The 17,922-nt window shown below is 44.5% G+C and overlaps 1 protein-coding gene across 4 annotated transcripts in view; it reads right to left on the bottom strand.

Annotated features, from left to right (window-relative positions):
* Nucleotides 1-4,702: 4,702 nt before the first annotated feature.
* The window catches only part of LOC137416973 (caspase-8), a 63,761-nt gene continuing 50,541 nt past the window's right edge, over nucleotides 4,703-17,922 (bottom strand). For all 4 annotated transcript variants that reach the window (XM_078781832.1, XM_068102681.2, XM_078781840.1 and 1 more), the window contains exons 10-11: nucleotides 14,570-15,056; nucleotides 4,703-5,269 (exon numbers count right to left, since the gene is read on the bottom strand). In XM_078781832.1, the coding sequence (XP_078637958.1) occupies nucleotides 5,152-5,269; nucleotides 14,570-15,056 (605 nt within the window). In that variant the 3' untranslated portion in view covers nucleotides 4,703-5,151. The remainder of the gene's footprint in view (nucleotides 5,270-14,569; nucleotides 15,057-17,922) is intronic.

Consider the following 17,922-nt stretch of genomic DNA (forward strand, 5'->3'; position numbering starts at 1 on the left):
GGTCACGTCTTTTGCCAGCCATATTGGATTGAATTAAATCTACATCGTCAATAAACCACACAAACACAGCAGCTAATAAACACCCCACAAACACATCCTGGCGAGAGTCTGCAATCTCCAATTGTTCTTTTTTGTTTATTTGGCACGGGGGCAGTATACTTTGAATGTAGCTGTACTCGTCTTTGTTTGTTTGTCCAGGCAAAATCTTAGCCATTCATTGAGCAAAAGCGGTATTTTTATTTTTTGATCAATCAATTAATTGATTAATTACATGATTATTATTATTTATTAATTACTTATATATTTTCTTTCTCATCTGGGCAATATCTCAGGCACTTTTTGAGCTAGGAAGCTGATATTTGGACACGACAATGACCAAATGGTTTGGCTGTAAAGGGTATTTTTGATTCCCGTGCATAAAGGGTATTTAAAAAAAATCCCATTGTGAAAATTCCATGTCCATCAGACCAACAGTTGCAGAGAAAAAACAATTCATACTGATCAGATCATGCGTTGTATTTGTCGAATTATGACGTCATAATACAGGCACCAATGACATCATGAAGGTAACTTATTCTCCATGGGGAGTACTTCCAATGAGCCGTTTCAATTTCTTCCATGGATCGTTTTCGGAGATAGAGGTGCAAAGTTTTGTCCAAGATGGCGCCCATACCACGTGACCTATGACATCATAATTATCACTAAAAATTCTACAGGAGTCGCCGCTGGAGCAACACTTGCTGAGAAAATGATTTTTTTAAAATGCAGACAAATCATTGAAAACACCTTGGCCCATGCCAGCGTCGAGGATAAATCATGGATGTGTGGGATAGGTTACCGGTCAGGGATGCTAGCGTTGTTGAGCGTGTGGTAATTGCCGCCTGGACGCCCCTCACCATTCTTGTTCGGAACCATGTGCAACGGCGACGCGTAATTACTGGACAATCCCAAGTTGGAGAAGGGTGGTGAATTCGACTTTGGCGGCCATAAAACGACGAGCTTTGACAAACACAGCTGGTCCACGGCCTTCGAAATGATGTTGCACATGGTGTGAACAGTGTGTCTGCCTGACCTGTGGTGTTGCGAGGTCTGGAAACGCAGACCATAAGTCCGAAAATTCCCGCCTGTTGTCGATGAGGGATAGCTGTGGAGCTCCTTGCGGCATGACCCCATTTTGGACAGTAGCGTCTGAGGTGATTGCTTTCCCAAATGAGTGTCGACTCCCAAATGTGGCTGTTGGGCTACCGTTAACTGCGACGAGAGATGGTCTTGCGAGACCGCAACGACGGTCCTGCATCTAGTTCTAGATGGATCTCAGCACCATGAGCCAGCCATGCATCTAGATGGATCTCAGCACCATGAGCCAGCCATGCATCTGGATGGATCTCAGCACCATGAGCCAGCCGTGCATCTCGATGGATCTCGGCACCATGAGCCAGCCATGCATCTAGATGGATCTCGGCACCATGAGCCAGCCATGCATCTAGATGGATCTCGGCACCATTAGCCAGCCATGCATCTAGATGGATCTCGGCACCATTAGCTAGCCATGCATCTAGATGGATCTCGGCACCATGAGCCAGCCATGCATCGAGATGGATGTCGGCACCATGAGCCAGCCATGCATCCAGATAGATCTCGCGCCATGAGCCAGCCATGCATCTAGAATGATCTCGGCACCATGAGCCAGCCATGCATCTAGATGGATCTCGGCACCATGAGCCAGCCATGCATTTAGAATCATCTCGGCACCATGAGCCAGCCATGCATCTAGAATGATCTCGGCACCATGAGCCAGCCATGCATCTAGATGGATCTCGGCACCATGAGCCAGCCATGCATCTAGATGGATCTCGGCACCATGAGCCAGCCATGCATCTAGATGGATCTCGGCACCATAAGCCAGCCATGCATCTAGATGGATCTCAGCACCATGAGCCAGCCATGCATCTAGATGGATCGTAGCACCATGAGCCAGCCATGCATCCAGATGGATCTCAGCGCCATGAGCCAGCCATGCATCTAGATGGATCTCAGCACCATGAGCCAGCCATGCATCCAGATGGATCTCGGCACCATGAGCCAGCCATGCATCTAGAATGATCTCGGCACCATGAGCCAGCCATGCATCTAGCTGGATCTCAGCATTATGAGCCAGCCATGCATCTAGATGGATCCCGGCATCATGAGCCAGCCATGCATCGAGATGGATCTCAGCACCATGAGCCAGCCATGCATCTCGGCACTATGAGCCAGCCATGCATCTCGATGGATCTCGGCACCATGAGCCAGCCATGCATCTAGATGGATCTCGGCACCATGAGCCAGCCATGCATCTAGATGGATCTCGGCACCATGAGCCAGCCATGCATGTAGATGGATCTCGGCACCATGAGCCAGCCATGCATGTAGATGGATCTCGGCACCATAAGCCAGCCATGCATCTAGATGGATCTCGGCACCATGAGCCAGCCATGCATCTAGATGGATCTCGGCACCATAAGCCAGCCATGCATCCAGATGGATCTCAGCACCATGAGCCAGCCATGCATCTAGATGGATCGTAGCACCATGAGCCAGCCATGCATCCAGATGGATCTCAGCGCCATGAGCCAGCCATGCATCTAGATGGATCTCAGCACCATGAGCCAGCCATGCATCCAGATGGATCTCGGCACCATGAGCCAGCCATGCATCTAGAATGATCTCGGCACCATGAGCCAGCCATGCATCTAGCTGGATCTCAGCATTATGAGCCAGCCATGCATCTAGATGGATCCCGGCATCATGAGCCAGCCATGCATCGAGATGGATCTCAGCACCATGAGCCAGCCATGCATCTCGGCACTATGAGCCAGCCATGCATCTCGATGGATCTCGGCACCATGAGCCAGCCATGCATCTAGATGGATCTCGGCACCATGAGCCAGCCATGCATCTAGATGGATCTCGGCACCATGAGCCAGCCATGCATGTAGATGGATCTCGGCACCATGAGCCAGCCATGCATGTAGATGGATCTCGGCACCATAAGCCAGCCATGTATCCAGATGGATCTCGGCACCATGAGCCAGCCATTCATCTAGATGGATCTCGGCACCATGAGCCAGCCGTGCATCTAGATGGATCTCGGCACCATGAGCCAGCCATGCATCTAGATGGATCCCGGCACCATGAGCCAGCCATGCATCTAGATGGATCTCGGCACCATAAGCCAGCCATTCATCTAGATGGATCTCGGCACCATAAGCCAGCCATGTATCCAGATGGATCTCGGCACCATGAGCCAGCCATTCATCTAGATGGATCTCGGCACCATGAGCCAGCCGTGCATCTAGATGGATCTCGGCACCATGAGCCAGCCATTCATCTAGATGGATCTCGGCACCATGAGCCAGCCATGCATCTAGATGGATCTCGGCACCATAAGCCAGCCATGTATCCAGATGGATCTCGGCACCATAAGCCAGCCGTGCATCTAGATGGATCTCGGCACCATGAGCCAGCCATGCATCTCGATGGATCTCGGCACCATGAGCCAGCCATGCATCGAGATGGATCTCGGCACCATGAGCCAGCCATGCATCTAGATGGATCTCGGCACCATGAGCCAGCCATTCATCTAGATGGATCTCGGCACCATGAGCCAGCTATGCATCTCGATGGATCTCGGCACCATGAGCCAGCCATGCATGTAGATGGATCTCGGCACCATGAGCCAGCCATTCATCTAGATGGATCTCGGCACCATGAGCCAGCTATGCATCTCGATGGATCTCGGCACCATGAGCCAGCCATGCATCTAGATGGATCTCGGCACCATGAGCCAGCCATGCATCTAGATGGATCTCGGCACCATGAGCCAGCCGTGCATCTAGATGGATCTCGGCACCATGAGCCAGCCATGCATCTCGATGGATCTCGGCACCATGAGCCAGCCGTGCATCTAGATGGATCTCGGCACCATGAGCCAGCCATGCATCTCGATGGATCTCGGCACCATGAGCCAGCCATGCATCTAGATGGATCTCGGCACCATGAGCCAGCCATGCATCTAGATGGATCTCGGCACCATGAGCCAGCCATGCATCTCGATGGATCTCGGCACCATGAGCCAGCCATGCATCTCGATGGATCTCGGCACCATGAGCCAGCCATGCATCTCGATGGATCTCGGCGCCATGAGCCAGCCATGCATCTAGATGGATCTCGGCACCATGAGCCAGCCGTGCATCTCGATGGATCTCGGCACCATGAGCCAGCCATGCATCTCGATGGATCTCGGCACCATGAGCCAGCCATGCATCTAGATGGATCTCGGCACCATGAGCCAGCCATGCATCTCGATGGATCTCGGCACCATGAGCCAGCCGTGCATCTAGATGGATCTCGGCACCATGAGCCAGCCATGCATCTAGATGGATCTCGGCACCATGAGCCAGCCATGCATCTAGATGGATCTCGGCACCATGAGCCAGCCATGCATCTAGATGGATCTCGGCACCATGAGCCAGCCGTGCATCTAGATGGATCTCGGCACCATGAGCATCGAGAGGGATCTCAGCACCAGGCAGTATAAATTATAGGATGTATTTTGTTATCATATATTTATTTTATTTACCCTCAACATCACAGCCTATTTCAGTCCACTGCAGGATGAAGCGCTTGAAGCAGGTTGGCCTAATACATGGTATTCTATTGATTTATCAAGTGAAGACATTTTATTGTTTTTGTTCAAAACAAACCAACTTCATGAACACACCTGATAATCAAAGTAACAAAACCTGAACATCATGTTTTGAACTGTGTACTGAATAAATTTGCTAACAGAGATAGGAAGACATGAAAAACCCTGTAGATATAAACATTTGCAGGACAGCCTTTTGAATTTGACCTCATCCTTAGTTACTGTGACACATGCCAGTAAAAATCTTAAAAGCATCATGAGGTAGGTGGAGGATACTACCACTGTGTTTGGTATGAAAAATAATTCCAAACAGATTTAGAAAATGTGCTAAATGCTATTTCTAGGCCAAAATGTTCCCTCCTTTTGCTTTCACAATAGAAGAAAGAATTTAAAATCCAATTACCATATCATTCACAAGCAAAATTTGAGATTTCATTTAAAAATGCAAATGATTTATGAAGCGTTCAATCCAAGTACAGAAGTCGTCGTAGCCTGTTCCGCGGCTCTGGCATCTGCATCTTCGCCTGTTTTTGACTCACTGCATCATTCACCAAAATGAGCAAGGTGGAGAAGTCAACTTTCCTGTAGAATATGAGAAATCAGATTCACAGTTAGTATATTTTTTCAAAGTAGCATTCCATGGGAAAAACAAAGCATGGTTGCTGATAAGTAATAGTTAAATTATAAAACTATTATTTATTTATTTTCCCTTTTTTATACATAGTCGAGGCTTGTGCATGAGTTAGTACACTGAACAGATCAGCACATAACAGCATGCAAAAGGAATAGGCGAGAGAGCGAGAGAGAGGGGGGACAGTTGTTGTATGACAGTTGGGGATGACAAGAGCAGAGTCGAAGGCCAAGACAGAGGACAAACAATGGGCGTGGGTGTGGGGACTTTTGATATTTGCTTGGATTAAACGACATATTCCAATATGCCAAGTGTTTGACCAGCTTGTGTTTAAGGTCTGCCAGCTTGTGCTTGAAGAGGGGTAAGAGGCTGCAGCCTGCCTGTCTGAAGAATGAGGGATGTCATGGCAGAGGGTGGAGTCATCAGCAAATGGATAGAGGATTTTTCCAGAGAGCCAGGGAGATAATTTCTGAAGATCAGAAGTAGGACTCGGCCCAGAACAATGTCTCGGGGCACACCAGCCTCGACAGTGAGGTGAGATGAAAGAATTCCGTTGAGAGCCACATGTTGGCTCGTCGAGGAAGTCAATGAGCCATGTGTGGAGTTGGCCTTTGATGCCATAGGCAGAGAGTTTGGAGAGTAAGGCAGGATGCCAGACTGTATAAAAAGCATGAGATATGTCCAGAAATGGCCCTGATCACATGTCTGACATTGAGGGCCTTCATCCATTGTTGGGTGCGTAGAAGCAGCATGCCCAAGATGGAGTGACCTGGTCTGCAAACAAGTATATGATTTGAGATCAAGTTGTTGGGGAAAATGAATGATTTCATATCAACTGTGATGATGGATTCCATGACCTTGCTGCTGATTGGAAGTAAGCTGATCTGTTTTTATTTCACCTTTTATTTAATGCAGATGCAGTGATGTTGATGGATTTCCATGTAGATGGAAGATGACCAAAGACAAATGATATGGTGAAAAGGGCAGCGAGAGGATGTGAAAGAGCAGCAGTGCAGGTTTTTTGGACATGTAAGCCAATGCAGTCCAGTCCAGTTGCAGAGTCAAGGTTGAAAATAACCCTCTCCTCCTTCTCAGGTGCAAAAGACAGAGTCCAGGAGCAGTTAGGTATGACAGGGGAAGGATGGGTACTGAGAGTGAGGGGTTGGGGACAAGATTTTGAAGCATACAGAATTGAGGGATTCGGCCTTCGCTCGAGTGACGTCAGCTGTGGTGCCATTTGAAGAGGGAAGCGATGGAAGGAGGGCATACTCCACAGAAATACTTAAGGCACCACCAGGTTTTAGAAGAGGAAGACAAGTTTAAAAGTTCATTCTAGAGGTTGGACAGATGTGGTTTTCTGGCTCTCCTGGGGGACAAACACTTGTTGGGGGCTTTGTGGAATGCACCAAGATTGCCATTGGTCGGATTTGCCTTCCAGGAAGAGGAAGCACGTTGTTTCAGAACAACTGCCTCGCAACAGGATTCAGTATACTATGGGTGAGGAGAAGGGTAGGATAATTGAAGACAAGACGAGATGAATCTGTGCATGAGAGAGCAGGTTTTTGTGGAAGAATTCCCAGGCTGAGTTAACATCAGGGGTAGTAGATATGGGAGACCAGTCCTAAAGACAGAGATGGCTGCTTGCAGTCCATGTCAATCTGCTTTAGAGAAATGCCAGACTCGCCAGCATTGAGGCAGCTCTCGGAGAATAGCGAGACATGTTGACTTTCACAGGCATATGACCAGATGAATCAATTGAAGCAGTGGAAGAGCAGGAGACATTTGCGGGATAGTTGGTCATTGTCAAATCTAGAAGGGAGCATTTGCCATTGGAAGAAATCGGGGTTGGAAAGTTCACAGATCGAATCAGTCCCATGGAGTCACAGAAGTCCTTTGCTGAAATGTTATGGCTAATGAGAGAGGTACCAACACCCAGCCAATTGGCATGGTGGCAATTGAAATAATCACGTATGAGGAAGAGAGAGTTGGAATGAGTGGTTAAAAGTTTGTCCATGTCTGAGAGAGAGAGAGATGTAGATAGAGTTGTCACTGTTAGTAGAACGGTACAACACACTGATAAACAAGAAGTGGAAGCGATGGGAAGTCTCAGCCAGAGGTACCCCTGAGGGTTTGGGAGGTGCAAGGTCAGTGCAAAGGCAGTGGGAATTTGGGTTATTGATGCAAGTTGCAACTCCGTCGCCGGGGCGTGGTTCAGGCCAATCAAAATAGAAGAGACAATGACAGGTGAGGGACACTAACGATTCAGGGACGACCTGTGGGAGGAAAGATTCTGTTAAACAGATGATGTCCGGTTTATAAGAAGCTGCTTGGATTGGGATATGTCAAGTTGGAGTTGAGACCTCGGATGTTTGAAGTCCACACAGTTAGGCATAGGGGTGAGGAGGTGAGGGTTGGGAGGTTCGGGAGGAGGTTGGGAGTGTGCAGAATGGGATGAGGCATGGATTGAGTGTGTAGGGTGCAGTGGAAGGATCGAGTGTGTAGGGTTCAGTGGAAGAATCGAGTGTGTAGGGTGCAGTGGAAGGATCGAGTGTGTAGGGTTCAGTGGAAGGATCGAGTGTGTAGGGTGCAGGGGAAGGATTGAGTGTGTGGGGTGTGGGGAAAGAATTGTGTGTGGTTATTTTTGAACTTCCTGTCTGTTGCTTTCTCATAATAATCTCTGTTGGAAAATATTGCTTAAGACAGTGAGTGTCCATGTGTTTGATAAAGGGTCCACTGTTATGGATTATACTGACATGTGATGTGTTAAATTACTCATGTCAAAAGCAAGGAGTTGATACAGAGCTCGTACTGATTGATAAGTGATCACTCACTCGCAACTTATACTCACCTTGCATTAATTTGGGGCGAGTAATACCGACCCTACCCTCGCGTACCCAACTGCTCCTGAATACTGTATCTTTCTCGGTAATTCTCTCTGGACCAGTTTTCGTCTGCCTGGAAGTTAGCCAACATACACAAACATGGTGGAAAAACTAATCCTGTTAACTACAGGACTATTACCTTGCGTCCAAATATAAGCAAGGACCTGGAATCTATCATTTCAGTTGACATCAAATCCTTCCTTTTCTCCAATGGTCTAATTTCAGATCATCAGTTTGTTTTCAGACCCAGTAATTCCATCTTGAATATGGTGCTTTGACACTCCCAACAACAGATGGAAGCCCATAATATCAGACATGAGATCAGAGCCATCTCTCTGGAAATATCTCGAGGATTTTATACAGTCTGGCACAATACCTTGACCCAGTGGCGTCACTAGTGTTGGTGTCACCCAGTGCGGTAACTCATGGTGTCACCCCCCCCCCCCCCCACCCCCATGGACCTCCTCCCGTATCAGACCATACAGAATCCTTAGTAATGTTTTTTGTACTAATGTTACTCATAAATCGTAATTCCCGTATATCACTGAATGTAATGGCAATAGTAGTGACATGAACAACTAGCAAAATTAAAATTACACCTTTAAATTACAATATCATACGCACAGCCTAAATGTATTTACATTTACATTGTTTCATGTGGTTAAAGTGAAAATTCGGTAAGAAAACAATAGAATTCGAATTAAAAACGTTTCAGAACTACATCAAAATTATGTTGATTTTAACGTTAAACTTTATTGTTACATGAGATACATTAATGGATTAGGTTTGCATACGTAATCAATAACGGCCCCAATAATGTCGAACTTGTAGACAAATGCATATGGAAATATACTCATAAATGAAATAATACCATAAAACTAAACAAGAACAAATACACAAGCATTTCAGCACTTAGTGAACATCTCGACTAATTCAGAACTTTCCTTTCCTGGCATTCAAAGCTGCGAACTTGTGAATCACTTCATCGAAATCAATGCCTTTCGCCAACTCACTTTCAATTGATAATATCGCAAGATCGGAAAGCCTTGACTGTCCCATGGTAGATCGCAAATAGTTCTTTATAAGTTTCAGCTTTGAAAAGCTCCTCTCACATGAAGCCACAGACACACAGATTGTCAGAAATAAGTTTAGGCTCCGTGAAAGGGTTGGGAGAGATTCTACGAAGTCCCATTCAGCTATGAATGTCAAAACGTCTAATGTTGCCCAATCTTTGGCTTCTTCCAGATCAATTTCTGCTGCTTTCAGGTGCCTTCTCAGCCTTGGTATTTCTATTGAAAGCTCACTCTCGGATACCTCATCATAGAAAGTGGTCAATTTTGGAATGGACACCTTCAACTCTTCTTCAGTGGCAGATATGAGACTCTTCACTTGAACAGCCTCCAACATGGCTGCTACTTCCTTGATGGCTCTTTATCTGATCTGGAGTTCAGAATGAAAGCGATCAATGCACTCAAGCATCGCCCTCTTATTTTATTCTTGCAGAGTGTGTTCAGCATCGCTTGCCTGCTCCCTTGCCATCCTCTTCTTGAACCTGGCTCTTCTCTCGACTGCAATTCCATATTCGTCTGATTTTAAAAGCGCCTGTTCAATTACATGTTCCATTGTTCCAATTGCAGGTAACTGCACTCCTCGTGCAGAAAAAGTCTTAGTGCCTCTAGCTTTGTCACCACCACCTTGTCGAGAGTTAAGCCCTTAATCTGCAGGTACTGCTGTGTAAGATTAACTTCCTGAAGTACATCACACCAGAAGTACAGGTAGCACAGAAAAGTGAAATCACAGACAGCAGGCACAAGACCTTGTGCTGCTCCTCTTGTGTCCAAATTTTCATGTGGATCACAAAGAGCTTCAATCGCAGCCACAAACTTATCAAACTTTTCTTTAACTGGCTTAACTGCATCATGATGAGCACTCCAGCGTGTTGTTGATAGCCTTTTAAATGATGGTCAATCATTGGTCAATTAACACATCCCAATCAGTATGGTCAATTAACACATCCCATCGATTGGTGGAAGCAGCAAAGAAGTAAAACATCGTCTCAAGAGTTCCAAAAAATGTCACACACGATGCATTTTCAGCAAAAGAGTGCTGACTGCCCAAGTTAAGCGAATGGTCCACACATCCATTAAAAATAGCTTTCTTGTTCTTTCCCTTGAGAAGGGCTTGTGCACCTCCATGGATTCCAGCCATAGTGGCAGCATTATCGTAACCTTGAGCGCGGCACATCATTATGTCCAGTCCATCACTTTCCAGTTTTTTAAGAATGCCAGAACTGAGGTCAGCAGCTTTTTCCCCTTTAAAGGAAAAAATCCTAGAAATACTTCTTTCACTTCAACTTTCCACTTCGGACATCTGGTCAGTATGTGACATGTCAGGTGTGCTGTCGAACATGATCCCAAAGTACTTCGCAGACTATGTCCATGACAAGCTTCTCCTTCACATGATTTGCCAGGCACTTATAAACTCATTCTGAGTTTTTGGTGCAAGATAAGAGACTGATACTTAAAGTTTACATGTGCTGCGCTTTAATCTCATTAGGTACTCTTTCAGCACTGGATCATATTTTGAAAGCATCTCAACCATCTCAAGAAAGTTCCCTTTATTCAATGAAGATTCATCTTCCTTGTGGCCATGGAATTCCAGATTCTGCTTGGCAAGAAACAATGTGATATCAAGCAATCTGTGCAAGACGTCCCTCCACTTTTTCTTCTCCATTTCCATCAAAGCAATAGTTTCAGCATCAATGGTTTTGTGCGATAGAATATCCCTGCACAATAATAATAATAATATTACATTTATTTTATATAGTGCTTTTCAAGAAGCCCAAAGGCGCTTTGACAGAGTACAAAAAACAAGTGCAAAAAGACAAAAATCAACAGGTAAATAATCAAAGCAAAAGGAAGGAGAAGGAGAAGAGATAGTCAGGGGTTAAATGCTGTGGGTTAAATGTTGAATGCAGTGTTGAACAGGTGAGCAATATTTGAAACAAAATAATAGCCGGCGAAGTTGAAAATGAACGGCCTGTTGATTGTGATCAGATGTTTTAAAATGTTGTTGATGTTGATGTTGTTGTTAAAATGTTGATGTTGATGTTTTAAAATCAGCCATGTTGTGAATGAACACGTACGTATTATGTTGAAAAAGCAGATTTTGCTGGATCCTTTGAGAATTCCAAGCTTTGACGCACCAAATCACTCAATGGAGGCCACCATCTTGCGGATGCGGAAGTATGCATAACAAATTGCGAAAAAGTTCAATAGGAGTTTGTTTCACCCGTCTTTTTTTGATTCACAATCTTATGCACCCCTAATTTGCAATGAAAATACTTTAAGACCAACCTCGTTCCCCGGGGCCGCATGGGCCCTGGTTCTCTTCAACGAAAATCGTCACCAAACACCGGAACCAATGAGATTCGAGCATTTGAAAAAATATTTCAAAAACCAAATCGCTCCATGGAGGCCGCCATCTTGCGGATGCGGAAGTATGCATAAAAAAATTGCGAAAAAGTTCAATAGGAGTTTGTTTCACCCTTCGTTGTTTGATTCACAATCTTATGCACCTCTAATTTGTAATTAAAATACTTTAAGACCAACCTCGTTCCCCGGGCCCGCACGGTCCCTGGTTATCTTCAACGAAAATCGTCACCAAACACCGGAACCAATGAGATTCGAGCATTTGAAAAAATATTTCAAAAAGCTTATTACCACGTTTGAGGCTGAAAACGGCGTCAAATATTTTAAATTGACGAATAATTATTTTTTAGAAATCTCGCGGCCGTAGGGGATAGTTTTTCATGGCCAGAAATATCCGAAGTTGAGACGGAATTCACGAAATTAATCAAGAAGGAAATTTTAATCTCATCCAGAATGCAAATGGTGCCATTTTGAACTAGGTACGGTACCTACTACACTTACCTACTCCCAACTACCTAACCTACTGAAGCCATAGTGATGGGTAAAATAGTGGCAAGAGGATTTGGCTTCGCCGGCTCATTGCGGCTTTGCAGTCGGGTACTAGTAAATATATAGTTGTAAAAATGTGAATGTAATGTAAATGTAAAAATGTGATAAACGTTTTATGTATCAAGGAAACGAATGAGATTACTGATTACATACCAACTATGGATCCTTAATTAATCTCTCGCAAGACTTCAGTGTTCACTCTCAGCACGATGTTCTCTGGTTCATAGACCAAACATGGCCGCTACAAATCGCGTCACCACATGATCGCGCTCCAGATCGTGAAACTTATAAAGACTTCACTAATTAAAAGATGGAAATAGCTATGGAGCCTAATGTTGCTGGTGTATGCCACAAAAATCAATATGTAAAGTGCTGTTAAGAAAAACAAGGTGTGAACCACCGTTAAAACCTCATTCCCACAGCTGCTACACCGCCATAACCTTTAGCATGGCAAAACCGAAATGAAAGGTTTGCTTGGTTATGAAAACTCATCTGGTTGGCAGTCATTACAGGAATATTTCTTAGATTATATGAATACTAACAACAAAATTGTTTTGTAAAATCTTTCTACATTGAATTACAACATTATTAGTTACAACATTATTAGTAACCGAGCGGAAGCCTAAAGCCTTTTAAATTTTCTCCTTTTCTTTTAATTACTACTTCATTCTCAAAAGTTCTTGATATAGGTTCACAAATAGGAATTACAACAATATGTAGCTAAAACACCAGAAAATTTGACAAAATCAGCGACTATAAAAACATCAGTGGCAACGAAAACAGCGCGTGCTTGTAGCGCGTGCAGATGAAACCACGTGATTCGAAGCGTCATTGTAATTGGGTAATAATAACCGCTCTGACTGGAGCGCATGAGAAGGTTCAAAAAGTAAATTAGCATAGAGTTTTAGCCTTGTAGGTATATATTGATACATGTAAGCTGGGCTTACGGAAAATGTTTTTGTTGTTATAACCAACTACATTGATATTTTTATAAAAATTAATAAATTTCTGCTGAAACTGCAAAAATTTGGTGTCACCCCTTCTGATAGTGTCACCCAGTGCGGTCCGCACCCCCCGCACAGCCCTAGTGACGCCAGGGCTTGACCGCCAAACTCTCTGCTTATGGCATCCAAGGCCACCTCCCCTCACGAATCATGGACTTACTCCAATCCAATGGTCAATGTGTAGCTCTCAAGGGGATCCTCTAATTTTGTCTCCTTGTCAAGGATGGAGTGCCCCAAGCAGTGTATTGGGCTCAGTCTTGTTCTTCATCTTCATCAATTATTTTCCTGTTTCCCTGCAAAATCCTCATCTCTTTACTGATAATTCCATCCTCTGCTGCATCATTTGTCATCCTTTAGACTAGAGTATCGCGACAGCGAAGCCGAGTATCGAGGACTGCTACTTTCACATCACAAACAGGTTGGTGGCCTTTCTGTATTCTACTGCCTCTTTTGGTATTGCACCTTCTCCCCTCTTGACTTTCCTAGGTTTCTGCAGAGTGAGCACACACATTCTGCCCATAACCCTATTCTTGTTATTCTCCAAATATCCAGGCTCATTACTCACCTCCACTCATTTGTTCCTCTTTTCTCTAACCTGTGTAACCAACTTCCTCAGTCTCAAGTCCAATTCTTCCCGACAGGGATTCAAGACGACTGTTCACCACTATCTCAAGTCGTCCCCCATCCTTACACAAGATTTCTTCCACCCCAAATGGCCCGATTCCCAAAGACTCCATTTTTCCAGGTTATCGTGATTTCCCACCCCCCTCTCTCATCTCTTTTCCTTCGTTACTTGTCGGTTGGTTGTTCCTTTTATATTTCATCTCCGCTTTCCCCCCTTCCTCTCATTGCTGTGTTTCAGCTTTTTTGCAGCGTTTTCACTCCCATGTGTCCTTCTGCCCTACTCTTGATCTCACTCTCACTTCTACTCTGCTGTTGGTGTTTCCCGCCGTTTTGCTCCAGCTCTTCCACGAGCCTCAATCATGCATTCGAAAAAATGCAGCCGGTGGTATGCCATTGTGTTTGATCAACCAACTTTTTGTGAGTTATAGACCGAGTGTTTATGCTGAAGTACGAGCTCGTGTCAATCATTAGATAATGAAGGTGTGCTCACAATGTAACAAACCCAGGTTAAGGTGAAGCAAGCTTTGAGCAGAACTTGTATTCCTCAAAGTACAAAGTCCCTTGGCAAATGATTACAGGAGGTTCTGATTTCCAATATATTCTTTCACAGGAATCAATAAAAACAATCATGAAAAGGAAAAGTCATTTCTTACTTGCTCAACTTTTATGGTAAATTACTTTATCACAAGCATCTGCATCTCTAAACACACTTTTAGATTTCAGAAAATGTTGAACCAGTGAATTAGCAGTCAACTACATACCTGTATCTGTCGTCATTCAGAAGCCGACACAAGGTCTGGATAAACCATGAACCATATGTTCTGCTGCGATAAGAATAATAACCTGGGACAGTGGCTAGAGCCAACAAGATATCGGCCTCAAACGGAATGTCTGTTGTGTCACCATACCCATCTTGGACAAGGTCTCCAAGTTGTGGAAGATGGCAGCGCAGTTGTTCCGCGTTACCCTGGCAAGCCTGTATGATAAACACCTTTGGTTTGTAAAGGAGGCCAGCACAGTTATTTCCAGCAACAGTGGAGGTCAGGCTCTGTAAAAGCACTTTTTCACCATCAACTCCCAACACACAGCTATCTTCCCCATGTGACAGGATGCAGCAAAAGAAGGCACAGAATTTCTTGTGATCCTCCTTTGCAATTTTCTTCAACTCGTCAAGCATCCCCTCCGATGTCAGATTTTCATGGACTCTCACTTGAAAATGAAATTTTTTAAACGTTTGCACAAGTTCATCTGCAGCAGAAGAGATATTAAAAATACATTCGGACCAAGGTGAACACACCCTTTACCACACCAGTAATTCAACCTTCGTTTATAATTACAAGTTTTTTACAATTATTTTTTTTTTTTCAACAAGCAACATTATATTTTTCTTGGACGGGTCGCCACTCCGACAGAGAATACTTGACTGACTCACTTTGTCCCAGCAAGCTTGTACTCGTTTTGTCAACCTCGGAAGGATTACAGGCCGAGTCCACACACCTACTGTTTTTGCACGACTGGGGGCTTCAATTCAGATTCTTAAGATCCGAACTCAAGCCTGCCACGATAACCGTAAAGTCATCACAAAGCTTGCTCCAGCTGCATAGCATACGGCAATTAAAACCTGTGCCCATTTGCTTATGTGACTTCATACATACAAGTTCAATATTGTATAAGCATGGTGTAGGCTTCATGGTTAAGGTGGCTGTTTGGCTTAAGATTGAACCCCTGTCATGCCGTTGATTAACACCAGGTGAGTTGACTCAGCCTGTCATCATTCCAAAGTTCGCAAAATGAGTACCAGCTTACTTCGCCAGCCCAATACATCTGAATATGCAAAATGACTGGTCGTCGTCTTCTTCTTCACTATTGTAGACTCGGAGCTTTAAATGCTCACAATGATGAAGGGCATAAGAGCACAAAATAGAAAAATGAAAATATTTGTCAAATAAAGATAAGGCAATTTGGTGTTCATAAATACAACATCAATGCATAATTGGAAGTTCCAATTCAATGCGAGTCAATTTCAATATACAGTCGAGTAGCATGAGTCAATGGACACAATACTGTATGCATGTATGATATACATAGACTCCTTTAGAGAAGGACTGGAACGTCCCATGCTCGGGGTTTGTAACGAGTCTGAAGGATTAACTTAAGTCCTGGGCTAAAATGACTTCTAGAAGGGCTAGACACGATCTCGGGGTCAAAATAGGGGTTTTTGAGGACGGCAAGTTCAATAGCGACATTTTCAACACCACCTGGGGTCATCTTCAAGGTCAAAAGGTCATATTTCAAGGTCAAATTAGTGAATTTTGGCAATTTTTGCCCGTTTTTTGTGTCTAACTCATAAACGGTGAGAGATGGCTGATTATAATAAGAGGCAAGTTTGTAGAGCTGTCCAAATTTAATATACTAGGGCATGCCCGTACTATATCTATATCTAAAATTATATCCCCCCCTCTATTTACATGAAATGGTTTGGTCCATGAAATGTTTTGGTCCATTCACAACGCCAAAGCGAACGGCGAACGCTTTACATGAAATGGTTTGGTGCATGAAATGTTTTGGTCCATTCGCAACGCCAAAGCGAACGGCGAACGGCTTGCGAGTACAGTGACAATCCCCCCGGGGTTTTTATTAGTTTTAAAACGGAGCTTGGCAACCGCTGGCGTTCTTTAGCCGGCAGCTTCGCCCGCCCGAACGCCGTTACAGTACCTTCGACCGCGAGTTGCTCGGACTTCACTTGGCGGTCAGGCACTTCCGCCATCTGCTCGTGCGAGTACAGTGACAATCCCCCCCCCCCCCCTCTATTTACATGAAATGGTTTTTATTAGTTTTAAAACATAGTTTAACGCCAACATAGCGCCAACATAGTTTGCAAACGTGAAATAAATGAATACGCTCTCAAATGTGCCATCCGAGGCAGAGTGTGTCCGCCACGTTCGGCACACGCGATAGTTCGCTGCTCTCTGATTGGTTGAATCGTTTTTTGGACATAGCTCGGTAAGTAATTGTCCGATTAATATGAAACCTTGAAAAGGCACATCCTCGGGTCCCCAGCAATATACCTGGCAAGTTAAAAGTATATCGGACCCGTGGTTGTCGAGAAACAGCGGTCACAGACAAACAAACAAACGTACAAACGTACAAACGTACAAACAAACACACAGAGATTACTGGAATTATAGATAGATGTTTAAACTGCAGCCGTGATGCTGACGACGCCCCCCCCCCCCCCCCCCCCGAATTTCCATGTTTTAAACGTTTCCCAGTGTGTACCCTGGTCAGAATAGGTACACCGTATACACACACATATATATATATATATATATATATATATATATATATATATATATATATATATAAAAGTTCAAAACACACCTGTTCACAAGTGTGCCGCACTGACCGGGTCCTCAATCGAGGTCCTCAGCATCATCCCGTTTCGGCCCTTCAACCTCGATACGGTCAGCTAAGGTGGGCCAGCAGGGGCACATACACATCCACATGCAGCAACTACACCTGGATGCGTACATACCCCCACCCACAGCCAGTGCGAACGCAGACTACAACAACAACAACACCTCCACATCCAGAATCCACAGCACCAAACAAACATGGTGGAACACTCAAACAACCACCTTTATACCCTTCACCACTCACCAACAAAACACACCACATCATTCATACACACACATACACACCCATACACACACACACACACACACACACACAAAACACCAACCAACCACCTACCCTTACAACATACACCACTCAACATACAAAAACACACACTCATGCCAAATTTCATTCATGCAAAAACACACACCCTCACCCACTCACTCATATACACAAAATAAGAAATAATAATAGTAACCAAAAAATAACAATACACCACACACAACCAACCTACACCATTCAACGTGCCTCCATAAACTTCCTCCATACCATATATATATATATCTGTGCAGTGTCTGTGTTGTGTTGTCTTGTCTTATCACTGAACTACTTTCTCAAACCTTTGTGAAATCGTACCAAACTTCTGGTATGCACATATCTCTCCTGTCAGCATGTCCTAAGGATATTTTTTGGAAAATATTTCCAATTATAATTTTTT

The sequence above is a fragment of the Myxine glutinosa genome, chromosome 1, assembly GCF_964187855.1.
Source record: "Myxine glutinosa chromosome 1, kmMyxGlut1.1, whole genome shotgun sequence".
NCBI lineage: Eukaryota > Metazoa > Chordata > Myxini > Myxiniformes > Myxinidae > Myxine > Myxine glutinosa.